Genomic DNA, 18,227 nt, shown 5'->3' with positions numbered 1-18,227 from the left:
GTAAGGAACCGCATTGTAAATATGTAGCTCTATAGTATCCAGAGTCAGTCCTTGTTGTGCTTAGTTCAACCTCTCCATTCGTCTATGTGTACTGATGCCATGCTAGACTCATCATAGAAGATGGGCTCGCACGACTTGCTTATCAGCTCGGGGAGAGTTGTCCAGCTCCTGATGTCATGGTCAGTAAGAGATTCATATGTTGGTATAATCATTTGACTGAAGAGACAGGGAGACTTGGTGAAATTGGAAGACAGACTATGATGACAATTAAAATTAAGCCTCGTGGCTCTACATATGATATAGTATATACTCGTTCTCTCTCTTTCCCAAAATGGGAGGTTGAACGCATTATTCTCTCATGATATATAAGCGAGATTTACTATGATACCCGTAGAGTTGTAGGCTATGTGAAAGTAATTCGCTAGATGCTACTCGTAGACATACCCCTTGGGTGGACTGGAGAGGTGTTGTCTCCTCAACCCTGTTACCAGGAGGCAGGCTTCAGCTGACAATAATGATATGAATACATGAGTATAGAAAGAATAGAACATATTGTCGTTGTTAGTGAGACATAACACAGAGCACGACTGCCACGTCTTGATATCGTGGACCAATATCAAGCGTTCAATCGTCCTCTGTACTCTTCGTGTTCAAGCTTAGGCTCAGCGCAGGATCCACCTCACCCAGCGGGATCAACTTCATCTCCGCCGACATCAACGATTTACTCGTACCACAGGACCCATTAGCACAGCATGCAGGGCTATCAGGTGTACACCCATTTTCGTTGCAGCTGCACTGCGTGTTGCTCTTCTGCGCGTAAAGCATCCACTGAATGCAACCAAACCCTTGATTTTCCACAAAAGCACCACCATAGCCCTCGGTAGGATTTCTACATTTGGAGAAGCAATGCTCCATCGCAGTTTCGCACTATTTATAAAGGTCTGATTGGTGCTGTAAATAACATGGGGGGAACAAGGGCACATACGTGTATTTTCATCTCGACTTCCTTCTCGGGCTTGCAGCCAGACTGATCGGGAGCCCATTGAACAGATCCAATCACGTTGGTTCCAGAAGGATCGCTGTATACATACGTGTACGGAGGTCCTCCAGGCTTCAAAGAGTTGCCGTTATAGCAAAGTGCTTCCATCGCTGCCTTTGCCCCGGTGACTTTGAATGGCACGTAGGAGCCATCGTTGTGCTCATTGAAGCAGTAAATTGGATCGCTGGATTTGGTCGCTGTTGGAATAGATAAAGATGTGGTAGTCTTTGTCGGAGCAGTAGATGTGCTAGTAGGATTGGTAGGGTCCTTGGTCGTGATTGGGAATGGACACGAATCTCGGCGGGTAGGGGGAGGAGGTCTCGGGTCGCCGCCACCTGTAGTATCCCTATCCCAATTCAGATTGATAGGCTTGTTGCACACGTTCCCGGTGCCGTCAAGGTGGTATCTCTCACGTATAGCCTGCAAAGCTTGGCGGTATTCACTCAGACGATCCGCTCCATCTGCTGTTTCCAATGCCTTGGCAGTCGCGATGTTGAGTCCGTCCTCAATAGATGCGATCAAGTGTGCAACTTCTTGGCTGCCTGCCCCCATCTGCCCGGAAATCCTGACATCTGTCATCCAATATCTATATGTGGCCGCTAGATCAGCATCAAGGCCCTTCCTAAGAGAAATGATTAATATTGTGTCTCAGCTAAGGCACGTCATCCAAAGATCGGGAGATCACATACAAACTGGAGTATATCCTATAATTTGTTGAATCAAGTGGTCCGAAGATGTCGCTTGATGTCCATATATCGCATGCAAGAACGATTTTTTCTAGAACCCCCATTCGGGCCTTTATTATTGCCTCTGAAGCCCTCCACGGTTTCTTTTCCAGTATAATTTTATTGCGAGCATTCTCGCTTTGCTTGACAACATGCGCTTTATAGTCACCCCCTATCTGCCATCGTATCGTGTGAGCAGAATCGCTAAACACCGGAAACTCTAACGTACCATTGCCTTAAACTTATTTAGCTCTTGGGTTATACCAATAAAGTCCCAATGGCTGTCGCCCGGCAGATCATCATAAACAGGCTGAAGTTTGTTGCAACCGTCGAACATGAGTCGGTTGAAGTTGTCGCAGGAGTAGTGTTGTTCTGTAAACAGATACGTCCAGAATCCGTCCATCCAGTTCAGTTCATCTGTGAGCCATTAGCCGAAATTCTAGTGCCTCTCAAGTACTTATCTGAGATGTTGGAAGGATATTTACAGCAATGTTCGATAGTCGGTGACTGGAGATTATTCCCCAGGAAAGGCTGTATCTGCTCATCGGATATCATGGTGGTTGTGGGCGCGCAGTCAACGGTCGTCTTGCTGTACCATCTGGACATGGAGAGGGAGGCAGGAAGTTCTCCACCGATGGCCGACTTGATATAGTTCTGTGGCCCCTTGTAGGCTGGGATGGTAACAGATGCCCCTGGTGTGAACTTGCAACCCCCAAGGCTAGTAACAGTCACCGCAGGGGCCCTCTTCTCCAGACCAGCAAGAGTAGGGGCGACGGCCCGCGCTGTAATAGTAGCATAGTCAGGTTGAAAGCCGTCTCGAAATCTCAGGTTTCCTTCAGTATCTAGATCGGAAACTGCGTCAAAGGCCCAGGCACATGGTCTGCATTTGCCAGATGGGTTCTCGCCGGCGACAGGGTCCGTCACGAAGGGACAATCAGCGCTGCTCGTCGAGGTAATTGTCGAAGTTGTTGTCCCAGTCACACTGCAGCCCACGGTTGGCATGCAAGTGGTCGACGTGCAAGAGGTTGTTGTCGTGGCAGCTGCGTTGGTCGTCACAGTACAATATTCAGCGCAGATAGTGGCCGTCTCTTTGATGCTGCACGACGGATCGGTTGGTGTCGACCCATCGTCGTCGCCGCCTCCACCTCCTTCCTCTCCACCGCTGCAACCGCCAGCCTCACTGCACATGCAGCCCAGACCCCGGCAGCTAGTGCATGTAGGACCTGTACAACCGCAGAACAACCCGGTGCAGCTACACCCGAGACCAGTACAGCCGCTGCATCCCGAACCACTGCAGCCACAGCTCAATCCGAAGCAGGAACAACCGAGACCTGTGCAACTGGTGCAATGCTTTCCCTTACAACCGCTCTTGCCATTAGAAACGACACAATCTGATCCTACACAGCTGCTGCAATGCTCTCCCCTACAGCTCCCATGATGGCAGCCCCGACCCGTGCAGCCGTAGCAGTTCGAGCCAGTGCATTGGCCGTTATGACAGTCAGGCCCCGTACATCCGATGCAGTTGTCGCCGGTGCAGTCGCCATCACGACAGTCCGAGCCCGAGCAGCTGCTGCAGTCATCTCCCTTGCAAGAACCGTTGTTGCAGTCCTTGCCGACACAGCCATCATAGCTCGAACATTTGCTACCGGAGCAAATCCCGTTGGCACATCCGCTACCACTGCATGTCCCTTCCCAACAATCCGGACCGGTGCAGATACCATCCTTTCCACAATCGGATCCAGAACAGCCCAGACCAATACAACGGTCGCCAGTACACTTTCCATCTTCTCCGCAGTTATCCCCCACGCAGCCGGCCGTGATGCAGTCGTTCGCCACACAGACACCATCTCTGCATCCGGATCCAAGACATCCATGGACAGTACATTGCCCAAAGGCAGTACAGACGCCATTCAAGCAGCCTGATCCACTGCAGCCAAAGGAAGCGCAAAGAAGCCCCGTACATTGGCCGTTCGTACAATCTGGACCTTTACATTGACCATTGGTGACTACCGGCCATGGCTCTTCCGTAGTACCACCGCTGCTGCTGCCACCACCGCCATCACCACCGCCTCCGGAGCCTCCTCCTCCACCACTGCCACCTCCGACGCCACCACCATTCGGACACCATTGAGGAGCGGGTGGGCAGGTTGGTGCCGCACCACCGTCTTCGTCCGGGGATGGGGCGAGGACACATTTCCCTTTGGCAGACTCCGCATTTCCATTGAAAGCGCTAACACACCACTCATAGTTCCATGTACCGGGAAACAGATAGTATTGATCGCTACAAGCAGCTTCCACCGTGTAGTTCAATGCCTCAAGCTTACTACCTGTGGCATTTACATTGCGTAACCAAAGCCGGTAGCCCGCCGCAGCAGAGAGGTTATCCCACGTAAGATGGACTGTGGTTTGATCTGCTGCAATGATCTTCAGGTCCGTTGGGGGCGGTGGAGTGCCAGCGCCAGGAATAACACTTCGAATCACAGCTGGAAAGCCCTGTCCAGCGGCATTCCAGGTCTCAACGGCCACAAAGTAACGGTGCCCTGCAACTAGGCTATCTATGTGGGCTGAAGTGCCTGTGAACGCGGCTCCGGTAATAAAATCACATTCGGCGTCCTTGTCCCAGTAAAGAACGTTATATTCGATGACAGAGTCACTGTAAGAACCTGTGGGTGGATCCCAGGATATATCGAAACCAGTCGCGGTAGCGCTAACAATCACGTTCTGAGGGGCTTCCGCTGTCTGGGGATGGGCTGTTGCGGTTAGAGTAGTGGTCCAGTCGCCCTTGATAGTGTCCCCAGCACTGGCGCGAACCTGAGCCTCATACTCCCAGCCCTCTATCGGCCAAGTAGCATCCCATCGATTGGAGGATACGCTGCCTGAGGAGAAATTCGGGATACCTCCCTTGATCTTGGATCGAATGTCGTAGTTATACGCACCATAGACTAGATATCGTCAATCAGCAAATGGATCCCCCGGACTTAGTTGCAAAGTGGCTTACCTGGATCCCATGTTGCAGTTACGCCACCAGGACTAGTGAATACCTTGAAATTGCTAGGTACCGGTAAGGACCTGGCAGGAACATCATTGGGTATACTCAGTGCGGCTGACCCGATCCTGAAATCCTTCACTAGGGTTTGCGAGAAGGCGCGAGCAATCTGGTATTCACCCATCGCGTTTGGATGAAGTCCATCGGAACCCACTGGACATGAACTAGGTTGACAGTTGTAGTTCTCTTCCAGCTCAACAAGATGGATGGGAGAGGCTGTGGTGCTCCATTTGGGAATAGTATCGCGCAGTAGAGAGTTGTATATATTGGTGCTAACAGGAAGATCCTCACGGCCACCAATGAAACTCCGCTGTGGTACATTAGCAATGGCAAACTTGATCTTTGGATTTGCAGCCCGAGCATTGCTGATCAACGTATGAACACTGTCCAAAGTTCCCATCGAATCACTGTAGAACCACCCCATATCATTAAAGCCCAGTAATAGCAGCACCAAATCTGCTGGGTGAGCTGCCATGACCTCCTTGATCAGGCCTTTATCCACAGCAGCAGCACGGCCCCAAACAGCGAAATGATTTTTGGGAAATTCCAACGACACTTCTTTCGCGTAGCCCCCGCTAACTTTGACCGCGCCTGTAGGTTGGGGTTCCCCGTATAATGCTGGCGGGGACGGTGGTGCTGCCTTATCAGGTTGTACCGTGCCTGTATAAGGCCCAACAAAGTCTACAGCAACTCCTTGAGACTGAAACCACTCCCATATCCGATACCGCCACGTAAAGTCTCCCTCTCGGCCCTGAGATATGGAGTCGCCGACAATCATGACCTTGAGCCCGGCTGCACGCTCGTGGAGTTGTCCCGTGGTCGAGTTCTCACTTGATCTTAGATTATCCCTCATAGCCGCCAACATCTGGACACTGTTGTTCTGTACGCTACCAGTCTGAAGCGGGGGCATGAGGCCCACGACTTGATTCAGGATATCATAATATGGAAGGTCCGTCGGAAGAGGGATGGCCGGGACGGTAGCTAATTGCGATAGCTGATAGGACACTTTCGACTCTATCGCGACGGCTGACGAGTATTCTATGGTAGCTGTTGATACTGCAGTCAAAGCCGTCACGTTGTCACTTTGTGTAGGCGTGGGCTTTGGGTTGTTCAGCCTTCGTGGAGGGAGCCATGAATAAGCGAAAGTAGTGCCAGAGAAAATAGAAATTGCACACAAAAAGAAAGTTAGGTAAAGATTGAAACTACCTCTGATGGTAGAACTTCCCCGGTAGGAAGGCGCCATGGGAATTATAGAAAAGAAATCAAGATAAAACGAACGGACGAGGGTTACCTGCGAGAGGTGAAACAACAATCTCTTAGCTGCCAGGATGTGTTATTCCTGAGCAGCTGGCATATCTTGTTGTCTTTCATCGTCGAGGCGATACAATGGGGAGTATTTATGTTATTTCTGATCCTCCAACCCTCGTTACTCACGAAGCTGCTATACTGGATGCCGAGGGATACTACCTCTACATTGGAAGCGATGTAACCGGAATTGTGGTTAGTTAGCTCTCAACAAAATAGAGGACAAGGGTATGTAGACCAGATCCCAATAGGTAGTGAGATTGATAGTAATTTACAAGGAGATTGTACAGGAACTATGACTCTTAGTGAAAAGCACTAAGAGCTATCCAGCTAAGCACTGTGACATCGTTTATAAAAGACTCAACGCCCAAAGAACACGATCTCATGCTAGCGCTTTCTAGTCTCAAGGCGTGTGCGGGCAAATACTTGGAAGTTCTTTGCTGTTGCTTCTCTTAGGTTTTTTTTCTTATTTTTTTCTTTCTCCAAAGGATCGTTTCTACTGTCACTGAACTGTAGCTTGTACTACTTTCGATTGGGGGTCACGCTGACCACACGATTCATGGCTTCAATACCCTCGTAGGCGTCACCTATACCTAATGTAAATACAACATTGTCATTGTCGATATGGTTGCTGACGGGGTACTATGCCATGTCCGCCAAGAATATAGAGAGGGTCTCGGTTCGAGCCAGCTAAAGGATTTACAGTTAAGCGGACCATCCGATTTATCCGATCATAATTGATTAATGCTTGATCGAGTCTCTTGTTAGGGGGGTCGAGCGCACTGATTTGCCTCCCTTAGTAGGCTAAGAAAAATTCTATTATGGGCTAGTTTCAGGGACTAGACGAGGAGGTTGGGAGCGTTAAGCCACCACCTCGGAGATTGATGGTCATGTTAGCTTGCTTGGGTTTGTTTCTATCCTTTAGATTTTCTATCCCGTGAAAGGCGTTCAATCATGGTTAGAATGGAAATCTCAAAGCCCCTATCCGGAGCAATGTGACGTTGCTGGCGTCAAAATAGATCTTTTCCAAATGTATGCGTTAGTATATCGTAATCCACATAGCCGAAGTAGACTCATACCATGTTAGTAACTATGACTAGCGGGATCAAGAATACTTGCTCTGGATTTTATTCCCTAACCAAACTTTTTAGTTCTTAATGGGGCAGTGTTGTATTCAGGCCATGCCCCGTAGCTACTGAACCTCGGCTAAACAACTTGGTTTACTACTATCTCCCTATATCCATGTCATTTTCTCTTATACACATGAATATCGAGCCATTCCTCAATATCTTCATCTTCGGCCTCTTCTAGTAGCCTCCAGATGCGCCGACGATTTCGCAAACGGAGCGGAGCATGCTGTAAAGGGTTTCCCGGCTCAAACACCTCCACTTGTGCAAGGGTGCGAACAAGACGCTCCCAATCCCAAACATCTTCTGCCTCATATGTCAGAACGCTGCCCGCATCAGGTGTCACAGGGTAGCTCTGTAAGGCGGAGATATCTAAATCCCAGAGCCATGGCAGAATCTGCCGGTTAAAGAGCATGTCACGCCACAGACTTGACGGTAAGGAACGGGTGCTTGTCGAGCCGGGATTGACGAAAGGGTGTAGGTTATTATAGATCATGTCTTGGATCTCGGTGGGTAGTGCCTCCAGTGCAAGAGATAATTTGGGTTTTCCTTGCGAGGACGGCGGAAGAGGCCGTAGATATGAAAGAATTTCCTGGGTAAGCCCTGGGATAGGAAATGGTGCCATTTCGTACTCCTAGTGGTAGGTTGTTAGTGAAGCACGATTGGCTATACTTATGCAGAACTTACATAGACTTTTCGCTCCCCAAAGGCCCACGCCACATTGTGAAAAAGATTGGTATCCCGAAAATAGTACCAGTGCGGTTCAACTACACGACGGGGTAAGGGAGCACCCTTGAGCCCGAAGGGATACCCATCCCACACCCTGGTTAATCGCTGTTCAAACACTTCATAGAACTGGCTGAGGGTTGTAGGATGTTTTGGACCAGCCGTCACTCCAACGTTTAGAAGAACCTGGCGATACTCTACCAGACGTCGCATCATATCAAGGCATTCTGAATGTACCGTTACATACGGGTACTCCGTATATCGATCGTGTACTAATTTTGATGAGTGCTCCCCGTAAGGCCTAGGTTCTAATCTTGACAACCGCTCTCCATAATGCACACCATAGATTTCAATCTCTATTCTTGGGAGTCAGGAAGCAGACTAATGGCTTTCGTGCTAGAGATGGAAGAGTAACCCACCATCTGTCCCGAGTACTTCTAGCGGCAGATCGTGATTTGCCAGGCTCGCAATATCCCAATCCGTTTCATAGTGATAATTCTCAGCTCGAATGGCCTGCGGTACAAACCACTTGTATCTCTCAAGATTCCGATTTCGCACTTCCTCTACTACTACCTTTACCTTTATAAGTGGGTTATTGCTTTGGGGGAAACTGAAAAAGAGCTTACAAAGCTTGGGGCACCACAAATAACGCAGCATATATCTTCCGCGTCATAACCTCGATCCCATCGTTCGAACTCGAAGAGATCGCCCTCGGATGGACGCTCGCTAGGGTGGAAATCCATGGCAATTAGGATGGAACTTTTGCTCGATTTCGATCCAGAAACACGGACTTAAAAGGCAAGATAACGATAGTAAATGACTCAGACAAGGTTACATCGCTTAGTGCTTTTGAGTATACTAGGCAAAATACCTAGCATGGGAGCACATCAGCAACTTTCTATTCAATGGTTGGTTCCACAGGTTGGCTTGGCGCTGTATGTCATTTCATGAGCCTGTTGCCAAGCTAAATTTAATAAATAAATTAAATTGTAGTGTTCATTTATTCTTTTGCCATAGTACGACGTTCTAGACCGACCACCACCCAGTCAAAATGAGATTCTTTTTCAAGTCAGTCATATGCGCACACAGTAGTTTACTTTAGTATGGACACGGTCTATTATTTACGCAGTGTGTACTAGGTAGTTCTCAATGTCTCGAATCATCGACTATAGTACGGAGAAATCCGAACCTCGGCCCACTCTCACGTCGTGTCTCATGGTAGTAGTATTCAAGATACAGTGAGTTGGAATTCAACTCCTTGTTCTCGGTAATCAGAGCTGGGCAGACACGTTCGAGTGAACTAACATATCTTTTGTTGGCGCCTTTCTAAAAATCAAAATTGCCTCTCATATATGCATCCCCTTCACCACGACATGAGCAAGTTTCTGAAGGCTGAAAGAAATCTACACCTCCTTATCAGAGTGAGATTCCTTTCTTCAGTTATCGTTAAGTTTAGTAAATACCAGTGACTTTCTTCTGCTTGAGCTAAGATCAAACGTACCCAAAGGGCATATAAAGTGAGACGGCGTTAACCCACTAACGGGAAGCATTGGATTACAACGATAATGTATCAAAACCCTAGGATCCAATGAATATATGGAGTCTCTTTGATAGCTCGTGTCCAAAAAGCTCTAGAGTGAGTGAATACCCTGGCGTGGGTCAGTATTCTGTAATCATTCGTTGATAAGCAGGAATAGCCCAGGAGTAGCGATCAGAAGTCTACCTCGATATATTTAGTAGCACCGATGAAAGTGAACCACGGTTCAAGAGCAATTATCAACAGGATCAAGCTCAGGTGGGTGTAAGTGCCAAAGCAGAAACTAAACGAATGGATGACAAGGCTAACCCTGTTATTTCAGCTTTGTATTGCAGTCCTTCACAAACAGATAAGTCAACCTCGGACAGACTAATGGCCCTTCCCCTCACTCAGCCCCTACAGATCATGTTGATTAAAATTTTTGATATAACGCTTTTAAAACCCTCATAGCCATGCTCTCGCTCGATATGCCGGCTTCAATGGAGCTTGTTCTTACACGAATGGGGCCCGGATCATGCATTTGCTGAACAAATCAGGGACCAAGGGACGACAGAGGAACAGAATGCTGATCCTCAAACATGCAGTTGGACAATCGGCTGGAAGACACCGACTTGGATGGTTCTATCATATGTCTTTGGTACAGTCTATAGCCATTCTAATGCGCTTTTCAATTTTTAATGGATCACCTAGCCTGTGCGATTGCCGTCATCCATGGTATTTTTTTCGCATATCTGAAAGGCAAGCCAGTGGATGGTCGATCGTCTCCAGTTCCTCAGACTTACTTCTACAACTATCTCGGTAATATTGGCCAGTGCTGTGGGACTGTTGCTTCGTTTCAGCTTGGGTCTTTCCTTCACACAATACCTGTGGCGCGTCCTTCGCTCGACGCCGCTCAAGATCTCTATAATTGAGCAGCTGTTTCTCCATGCGCTCGAGTTTGACATTTGTCCAACATAAAGTCATCTTGCAGAAAGCGTGGCCTCCCATTCTGATAGCAATCATCATATGGTGTACATCCATTGCTATGAGTTTCCCGCCTAACGCGATGACAGTTACTCCATCCTTCCGCGAACATACTGTGGTCAATGTTTCAGTGCCCACATTCAATGCAGCAGACGTACGTGTCCATCGTCTCATGCCGTCATCGTATATCTAACCCAATGAATTTGCCGATAAAGCTTGGTGACATGAAATTTTCGGCTATAGCGGACAGGTCACTGGCCTCATTTTCATACTCGGAGGAAGATGGTCAGGATATTTTCAGGATCGCACCTGATCAAGACAGCAAATACTCCCCTCTCCCTCCCTACCCAGGTCAATCGACCGCCAGATCAGCATGTTCCAACCCAACGGCAGATTAGGTGTTAAAAAGCTGAATACAAACGCGTACATTGGGCCTGCAGAATTCACGACCGAACATTAGAGGCTCAATATCCTTGAGCATCGTTTGGACCGTGTTCCCTCTGGTGCCGAGTACACAGTTCAGACTGTCTACCGAAACAATGTACCATTCTTCACAGTGTCCATGGACCCTACCTCTGTCCATACCTTGAATGACATTGGAAATGCCCTACTGATGAGGAACGCCCTATCGATTCCAAACGATTACCGTTTCAACTCTTCAACGACACCTTTCTTCCTTAATGCAACCCTATTTTTGCTTATTGAACCAATGGCAGATTTCCTTTCACGTTCCTTGAATATAACAGCATGGAGCGAAGGAGATCCCACTACCCCAGATAAAGATGGCTTCGAGTATTGTGATCTATATACAGATCTTCAGGGCGATGACTTTAGTAAGCAACTGCCATCCTATTTGATGAGGAACTCATTGAAAAGCCTTCGGTTGGGGGTGAAAGTACATGTAACTAACACTGCTTCCAGTCCAAAGCCCTGACCCTAATGATGTGCCGATACTGCACTCCTTCACGGGAACTAGTCTATCCAACCTGTCCCTTACAGACATGAGAAACAAACAATTCTCGGTAAATGAGAGCCTCCTCAATACCCTATTGGGTAATATCACCGTGTCGATTATCCCCTTCAAGAATCTCTGGAGCACGAAGGTTAATCTAACAGACAATATCATGGTCAACGTATACTCGCTTTCTCAACCATTGAACATCATCCTGCCTTACTCCCTCACCCTCTTTGTTGGTCTTCTTAGCCTTTTGCTAGGGTTATACTCACTACGGGAGAATGGCGTTTCCGCAATGGATGGCGGCTTCCTCCAGATTCTTACTACCACTCGGGGAAGCCCGAATATTGACCGAGTTGCCCGTGATGGCTGTCCTGGGGGCGGCGAGAATATACCCTCTGCACTGAAGGAGATGCGGATCCGATATGGGGAGCTAATTCCGCAGATACCGGAGGTGTGGATTCGGTACTGAAGATGAGGTTCGTCCTCTGCGTCGAACGCAAGATATGAGAGAATGTGAAAAATAATTGAAAACGATAGTGTCATGATTGGGAAATGGGACCCAGGAAAACCTAGATGTGTTGTTGGCCAAGCCCAGTGCCTCGGGGCTGCCTAATAAATATATTCTAAGGTGCATCTTAACCAACATTGACTTGACAAGGTAACGCCATCTCTCGCCAACATTACACAATAACACACGTGAAAGATACAGAAAGAGTTTGGATTTATTCATCTATTTGGAGTATAACTCCAGGGGGGAAAGGTGCTTCTATTGGTTGTATATGTCAAAAAATCAGCCCAGCCAACTATTGCTACACTAGATGTCATCCAAGGTATACAGCTGACCAAGCACATAAGTTCGAGATATACCGAAGCGTAGTCGTATGATTTATTAGTGTTTAGCCTGCGTGCTCGACGATCTCGTTCACCAGGACACCGTCCTTGACGTAGGACTTGATCTGCTCAGGAACCGGGCACTCCTTGGTATCTTCGTCTGTTCCCTCCTTGGGGGGAAGCATGATGTTGAGCGCGGTGCATTTGCTGGAGAAAATCTCAGTGTTTAAGCTCTGTGGGCCGAGGTACACTGTGGCACCGTCCACCTGGTCTAGCAAGAGCGTGGGCGCCACGCCGTCGATCTGGAGAGCGAATTTGGTACACTTGATGACATCAAGACTGCTCACGAGGGAATCAACGATAATGGAGAGTTCCTTGCAGTTGTCGATGGCGATGGCATTGGCCTTGCTGGACACCTTCACGATGGTCTTGTTGCAACGGGAGATGAGGATCGACTGGTTCTGCTGGGCAGGAATCTCGACAATCTCACCCGAGTTATCGAAGTTTTCGATGTACCACTTGTTGCTCTCGAGGTCCTTACGAGGAGGTTTACGGACACGCATGCTCTCCGGCTTAGGCTTCTTACTCGGGGCTGGCGACTTGGAGCGCGAGATGCTGCCTTGCGAGTCAGGACGCTCCGGAACGGTTGAGCTTGCGCGAAGGCTAGGGTTCTTGTGCGTCATTTCGGACTTGTCGACTTTCCGGAGACCAGAGGTGATAGCCTCACCCTGGTTCAACTGAGCAAAAACGGCGGACATATCACCTCCCGGGGCCGCGCTGGGCGGCGGGGGAACGCCAGGCGGTGGTGGGGGTGGTGGAGGAGCTCCGCCAGGCACGTTCAGCGTCGGCACAGGGGGTGGGGGAGGTGGGGGAGGAGCTGAACCGCTGGCTCCGGTGCTAGAGCCACCTTTGACCTGTCTGAGGGCTTCCAGCGCATCGATGCCGCTTTGCTCATTCCATGTCAGGCCCTTCGGATAGTGCTTCTTGAGATAGGCAGCAAGGGCCTTGAAGACTTGATAGTAGGATTGGATGTACTGGACGTGAGTCTTATCCCTAATGAAGATGTAAGTACTTTGCTCCGCGCCTCAATAAGATACTGAAGGTCTTACTTTTCCTTGTACTCCTTCAAGACCTTGTTGCCATAGTATTCAATGCCACCGACGATTTCACTGACAAAATCGCCTGGCTTGGGCTCAAAGAACCATCCCAGAGCCACGATGCCTTCGGCGACGGCGCTGAGGTGGTTGAAAAGTGGAGAGGCACGATTCGACTCGCGGATCATATTAATAGAGTCAGAAGCAGTGTGAAGCTCCGTCATGAGCTCTGGGGGCTGGGGCTCGGGCTTCTTCGCCTTCGTCGAGACATAAAGGTAGGTGCGCTCGGCTTCGAAAGCTTGCAAGACAGCTTTTGACTACAAAACCAGTCAGTAGGCTGTCGCAACCGCAATGTAATGACGTTCAGTTGGAGAGCCTCACCTGTTCAGCAACAAGGTCGCCAATTTTATTTCCCAGGTCCACGAAGTTCCGCACATCCTTATTGATCAATGTATCAAAGTCTTCAATTTGAGGTGGGACAGCAGGAGCTGCAGGTGCAGGGGGAAAAGCTGGCTTGGGCGGTTCAGGAGCAACGGTCTCGGGGGCAGCGGCGGCATTCAATGTTTTCGGCGAACTGGGGTCATCCAGTCCCATAGCCATATCCTCCAGGCGGGAGGTCGCGGCTTCCAGCCTATTACATCATTAAAATAATGAAACATCATAGTGAAGTGCATGACAGATGCTTCGCATGACAGTGCCCTGTGGCTTGTGCTTGGGGCAAGCTGATTTGGGTCCTTACCGCTTAATAAGGGTAGTTAGGTTATGCATATGGCTGGTCGCCATCTTGAATGGCCCCTATCAACGCGAGGGAGGGGATCCCGACGTCAACTCAAGAGGGATTAAAGACACAGGGAGAAAGGACAGCCCGACACTTCAAATGGATGTTACAGAGGGACAAGTGATAGTACACTTGCTCGCGACTCTGGAGTAAGCTGTGACCGTTAGAATCGTAAGTTGCAACGGTGTCGGTTCCCAAAAGATGATGCTCCTTATCCGTGCCTGAGGCCCGGAGCTCCACGAGTGGGTCTTACGGTACAATACACAGGAGTGTGTGTAACGCATATTGTACACTATGACGTTGGCGGTAAACTTTGGTAATTCAACCACATGGACAAAAGTAGTATGGTATTCTGTAGATGCGATAAGAACTTCTACTACGGATACTGAACCCCCACCAACTTGGACATTTGTTACGCATTACTACCTAGCAATAATGACAGGACAACGCGAAGATACATCGTTTGACAATGATGTGGACTTTTGCACACTAGGCATGTTCATCCTCGGTATGCTATAACACGCCCAAATCGGATGAACTGTCGAAACCCAACGGTATACTTACGAAACTCCTTTGTCTCATGCAGATGATATTGACTTCGGGGGCACTAGACCTAATGTCAAGAACATCCTCGGGGGTGCAGCATCTTTCGCGGTTGTCGGTGCTCGTCTAGTCGCTGGAAAGGAACACTCCCACTCTGTTAGTTGGATTGTTGATGTTGGCTCCGACTTTCCCTCGGAGGTTCTAGATATCATCAATACCTGGGGCACAGCATGCGTAATGAGAGAAGACAATGGCCGATTAACCACCAGGGCTTGGAATGGCTACGGTCCCAATGAGAAACGGGGTGAGTACCTGACCATCTTTCGCATGAACTCCAGAAGAAGACTGACAGCCTAGACTTCAAATATTTGACCCCTAAATTACGGTTGGAACCTTGGATGTTGTCCGATTCCCAGGTATTCTCGAAGACCTTTCATATGGTCTGCTCAGCAGGACGTTGCGTGTCTATTGTACAGAATATACTGCAGCGGCGAGAAGAACTACTGCGAGAAGGCAAAGCACCTTCCAGCAGCCACGCTTCAGAGAGGCCTTTCTTTGTCTGGGAGCCTGTGCCTGATCTCTGCACACCTGAAGAGCAAGATAAGTTCTTTGTTGCAAACCGGGTAGTAGATGTGGTAAGCCCTAATGAACTAGAGCTGGGAATGATGTTTGGACAACCGGGGTGGAATGAAGAGAGCGAATTCGGGAAAAACATTGTCAAACGCATCCTTGATTCAGGCATTGGCCCGAACGGGAATGGGCACTTGGTTATTAGGGCAGGGAAAGATGGAAGCTATGCATTCTCAAGAGGCCAGAGGATCTGGTTGCCCGCTTACCATCAACCCGATACTTCAGCAAATACGCCAGTAGTTGATCCGACTGGCGCAGGTAATTCTTTCTTGGGGGCACTGACTCAAGGAATGGTGACTGCTGGTAGGACCCCAGCCAAAATCGTTGGCTCGTTGCTTGCAAGGTCTGCTGTCTGGGAAAGGGCAGTGGAAGCATTGGGCAAGCAGAGTTATATACTGTCCTCTCTGGTATTTGCTACTGTTGCTGCAGGTTTCGTGGTGGAGCAGATTGGAGTGCCCCATCTGTCTACGTCTACCGATGAAAGAGAACTTTGGAACGGAACTGAATTCACGGAACGGGTCCGTCTGTACACGCAGCGATTGTATCGAACACTCGAAGAGTCTCCCCAGAAGCACTTGCAGATCAATTGACCGATTGAAGAACGCCCTTCTATTGTCGTACAGCCCACAATAATATGAAACAAATACCTATCATGCCATATAAACCTTCCGAAGGGTTTCATTGTAGCCCATGCTCCCCCTTTATGAATCCTGCTTCGCAGTTTGCTGTCTCTCATGTTCGATAATCTGCTTGCTCCAGCTACAATGTAAGAGTAGAATGTCAGTACGTGCGATCTTTAGCGAGCACCTTCGAGATGAACTGACTAGCGACTGGGGAAGAATCTGCCGGGTTCTGGCATTCTGTCACGGCGTTCCCGGTCGGCACTAACGCTCCATGTCACGGCAGCAATACCAATAACAACCGCTCCCATGATAGCAGTGTTGGCCCTCCAGTTCGCGGGCTGAGCGTACCAGCCTCCAGCGGGAGACCAGACTTCCTTGGGATACCTGAGTAAAAGATCGGTCAGCCTCTCACGGCATCAGTAATTCAGGGAGAATCAATCGCATACGGGATCTTGCCGCCTCCACCCATTGTGGCTGGAATATAATTGAACAATGGTAGGGAAAGAACGTGGGCGATAGCTTGCTAGGAAAGCGTTGTTCTGGCGGGTTGAAGCCGAAATGGCCGTCGACGTCCCTCGTCCCAGAACCCGTGACGCTAGCCCCGTATGCGGTTTAGCGCCACACTGGGCTTTCTCACACGACTCGCCGGTCCCGTGACTTCCGCCGAAGCTCGACTTTTCTCCAGCGGTCAAAAGTTCATACAATATCGACGTGGAAACCCCTACACTAAACCTCCACGCAACGCCCTGGGCAGCCCAATCTTGTTTTCGCTCCTTCCAATCGCCCTCCTGTTTCAGGTCTCCCACCCTCACAGTTGCCCAGATGAAGAGGCTGCAGCTCCAACGATGGAGCAGTTCGGTCCTTTCGCCGCGGGCCCGAACTGGTGGCCGCCTGCAGCAGCATCTGTACTATAATTTGCGTCACCAATCGACTGTTTCGCCTGCTCCTCAGGCCGAGAATGAGCCATTGTTTGAGGAACAATCGCTGAATTCGTCAACTCACATCCCCCAGTCCTCTCACTTCAAATACCTCCTCCCTTCTCCTCCGGTTGAGGCCGCACGCGAGTCCGCAAAACTTGCCGCCCTTCATGCACGCCTCTACCTCCCCTCCCGACTACCGCTCGAGACATTAGCACGCTCTCTAGTCGATGCTTCAGCCGACTCGAATCCTAATTTCAACAATGAAGCATTGGCTTCGCTCGGTCATGACCTCCTGACCCACTACACCTCCGAACACCTTGTTTGTACATATCCTCGACTTCCCTTAACCGTCATCTTCGCGGCAATGTATGCGTATGTCGGCCCTAAAACTTTGGCAGCAATGGCAAAGGAATGGGGTGTTGAGATTGCTGCAGTACCTGGTGGAGAGGTTGATCCCGGTCTCTTGCAGTTCAAGAGAGTACTCCCAGGTACTGATGTGAATGCGGAACCCGTTACTGGCACAGAGAGACCCAATGAACACCGGAAATCATGGAGAAAGTCCATGACCTCTAGAGTTGTTTACGACAATGAGTATGGGGATCCTGTCAGGGCATCCGGCGAGTCGGCCGCTGCGGAATCGCAGAATACTCAGGGCGTGACTGCAGAGCACGCCAACGCGACATTTGTGCGTGCTGTAATGGGCGCCATCTATCTCCATGCCGGCAGACCGGCTGCCAAGCGATTTTTTGAGCAACATTTCCTCTCCCGCCACCTCAACATCTCGGACCTATTCAACTTCTCCCAGCCGGCTCGTGACCTTTCTCGGCTGTGTGCACGAGAGAACTTTGAGCCACCTGTTGCAAAAATCATCAGTGAAACTGGCCGCAAGAGCAGACACCCTGTCTTTGTCGTTGGTATTTTCTCCGGTCAGGATAAGCTGGGAGAGGGCGCTGGCGCCAGTCTGCTTGAGGCTCGATCCAGGGCTGCCGTGGCTGCGCTCAAGGGCTGGTACCTGTATAGCCCCTTGAATGTGCGTGTCCCTAGCTCCATGGAAGAAGAAGGTGCTGCACCCTGGAAGCCAGTCCACGTGGACTTGGGTGAGGTGATTGTGTAAGATGAGATAGCGGAGAGGAAAGAGACACGCGTCCACGTGGAAAAGGTGTTATATTATATGACATGACTTGTCGTCGATGGGAGCAAGAGCATATTACATATTATCTATTCGAATTTGCAAGAACAGGTTTTGTACAGTATGGGAAATCTATTTCATTCGTCTGATGTCTTCTGCTGAACCCTTTTTTTTTATTCTCTTATTTTTAACTTTTTATTTCTCGTTTGTCTTGGTTACTTCTTTGCATTTCCACCCCAATCCGTTTTAGACA

General features: G+C 49.3%; 7 protein-coding genes across 7 annotated transcripts; 3 read left to right on the top strand and 4 right to left on the bottom strand.

The window, feature by feature from the left end:
- Positions 1–624: 624 nt before the first annotated feature.
- On the bottom strand, positions 625–5,720 carry BDV38DRAFT_267214 (uncharacterized protein; the record flags this gene model as incomplete). Its single annotated transcript, XM_032056545.1, has 6 exons — positions 625–927; positions 986–1,661; positions 1,729–1,940; positions 1,994–2,181; positions 3,126–4,706; positions 4,763–5,720. The coding sequence occupies 6 exons, from the start codon at positions 5,718–5,720 to the stop codon at positions 625–627; spliced, it is 3,918 nt and encodes a 1,305-aa protein (XP_031919279.1).
- A 1,360-nt stretch (positions 5,721–7,080) lies between these two features.
- BDV38DRAFT_291949 (uncharacterized protein) lies at positions 7,081–8,711 on the bottom strand (the record flags this gene model as incomplete). Its single annotated transcript, XM_032061889.1, has 4 exons — positions 7,081–7,876; positions 7,930–8,324; positions 8,388–8,541; positions 8,595–8,711. 4 exons carry the CDS (start codon positions 8,709–8,711, stop codon positions 7,361–7,363), a joined length of 1,182 nt encoding a protein of 393 aa, XP_031919278.1. The 3' UTR covers positions 7,081–7,360.
- Positions 8,712–10,550: 1,839 nt separating this feature from the next.
- On the top strand, positions 10,551–11,895 carry BDV38DRAFT_277239 (uncharacterized protein; the record flags this gene model as incomplete). Its single annotated transcript, XM_032058440.1, has 3 exons — positions 10,551–10,622; positions 10,929–11,301; positions 11,390–11,895. 3 exons carry the CDS (start codon positions 10,551–10,553, stop codon positions 11,893–11,895), a joined length of 951 nt encoding a protein of 316 aa, XP_031919277.1.
- Positions 11,896–12,239: 344 nt separating this feature from the next.
- capA (adenylate cyclase-binding protein) lies at positions 12,240–14,368 on the bottom strand. Its single transcript, XM_032063668.1, has 4 exons — positions 14,091–14,368; positions 13,733–13,982; positions 13,367–13,668; positions 12,240–13,310 (listed from the first exon to the last, which is right to left on the bottom strand). The coding sequence occupies exons 1-4, from the start codon at positions 14,132–14,134 to the stop codon at positions 12,323–12,325; spliced, it is 1,584 nt and encodes a 527-aa protein (XP_031919276.1). The 5' UTR covers positions 14,135–14,368; the 3' UTR covers positions 12,240–12,322.
- Positions 14,369–14,499: 131 nt separating this feature from the next.
- On the top strand, positions 14,500–16,641 carry BDV38DRAFT_232961 (ribokinase family protein). Its single transcript, XM_032053102.1, has 5 exons — positions 14,500–14,637; positions 14,716–14,976; positions 15,030–16,061; positions 16,127–16,305; positions 16,368–16,641. Exons 1-3 carry the CDS (start codon positions 14,565–14,567, stop codon positions 15,890–15,892), a joined length of 1,197 nt encoding a protein of 398 aa, XP_031919274.1. The 5' UTR covers positions 14,500–14,564; the 3' UTR covers positions 15,893–16,061; positions 16,127–16,305; positions 16,368–16,641.
- On the bottom strand, positions 16,004–16,394 carry BDV38DRAFT_277236 (uncharacterized protein; the record flags this gene model as incomplete). The annotated part of the gene is made up of 3 exons (XM_032058439.1): positions 16,004–16,061; positions 16,127–16,309; positions 16,372–16,394. The coding sequence occupies 3 exons, from the start codon at positions 16,392–16,394 to the stop codon at positions 16,004–16,006; spliced, it is 264 nt and encodes an 87-aa protein (XP_031919275.1).
- Positions 16,624–18,186, top strand: BDV38DRAFT_62976 (mitochondrial 54S ribosomal protein mL44). Its single transcript, XM_032063667.1, has one exon. The coding sequence runs from the start codon at positions 16,748–16,750 to the stop codon at positions 17,957–17,959; it is 1,212 nt and encodes a 403-aa protein (XP_031919273.1). The 5' UTR covers positions 16,624–16,747; the 3' UTR covers positions 17,960–18,186.
- Positions 18,187–18,227: the final 41 nt, after the last annotated feature.

Source organism: Aspergillus pseudotamarii, assembly GCF_009193445.1.
Source record: "Aspergillus pseudotamarii strain CBS 117625 unplaced genomic scaffold BDV38scaffold_2, whole genome shotgun sequence".
NCBI lineage: Eukaryota > Fungi > Ascomycota > Eurotiomycetes > Eurotiales > Aspergillaceae > Aspergillus > Aspergillus pseudotamarii.
Note: the sequence above shows the minus strand (reverse complement) of the source record. Positions and strands in the feature narration are given on the sequence as shown.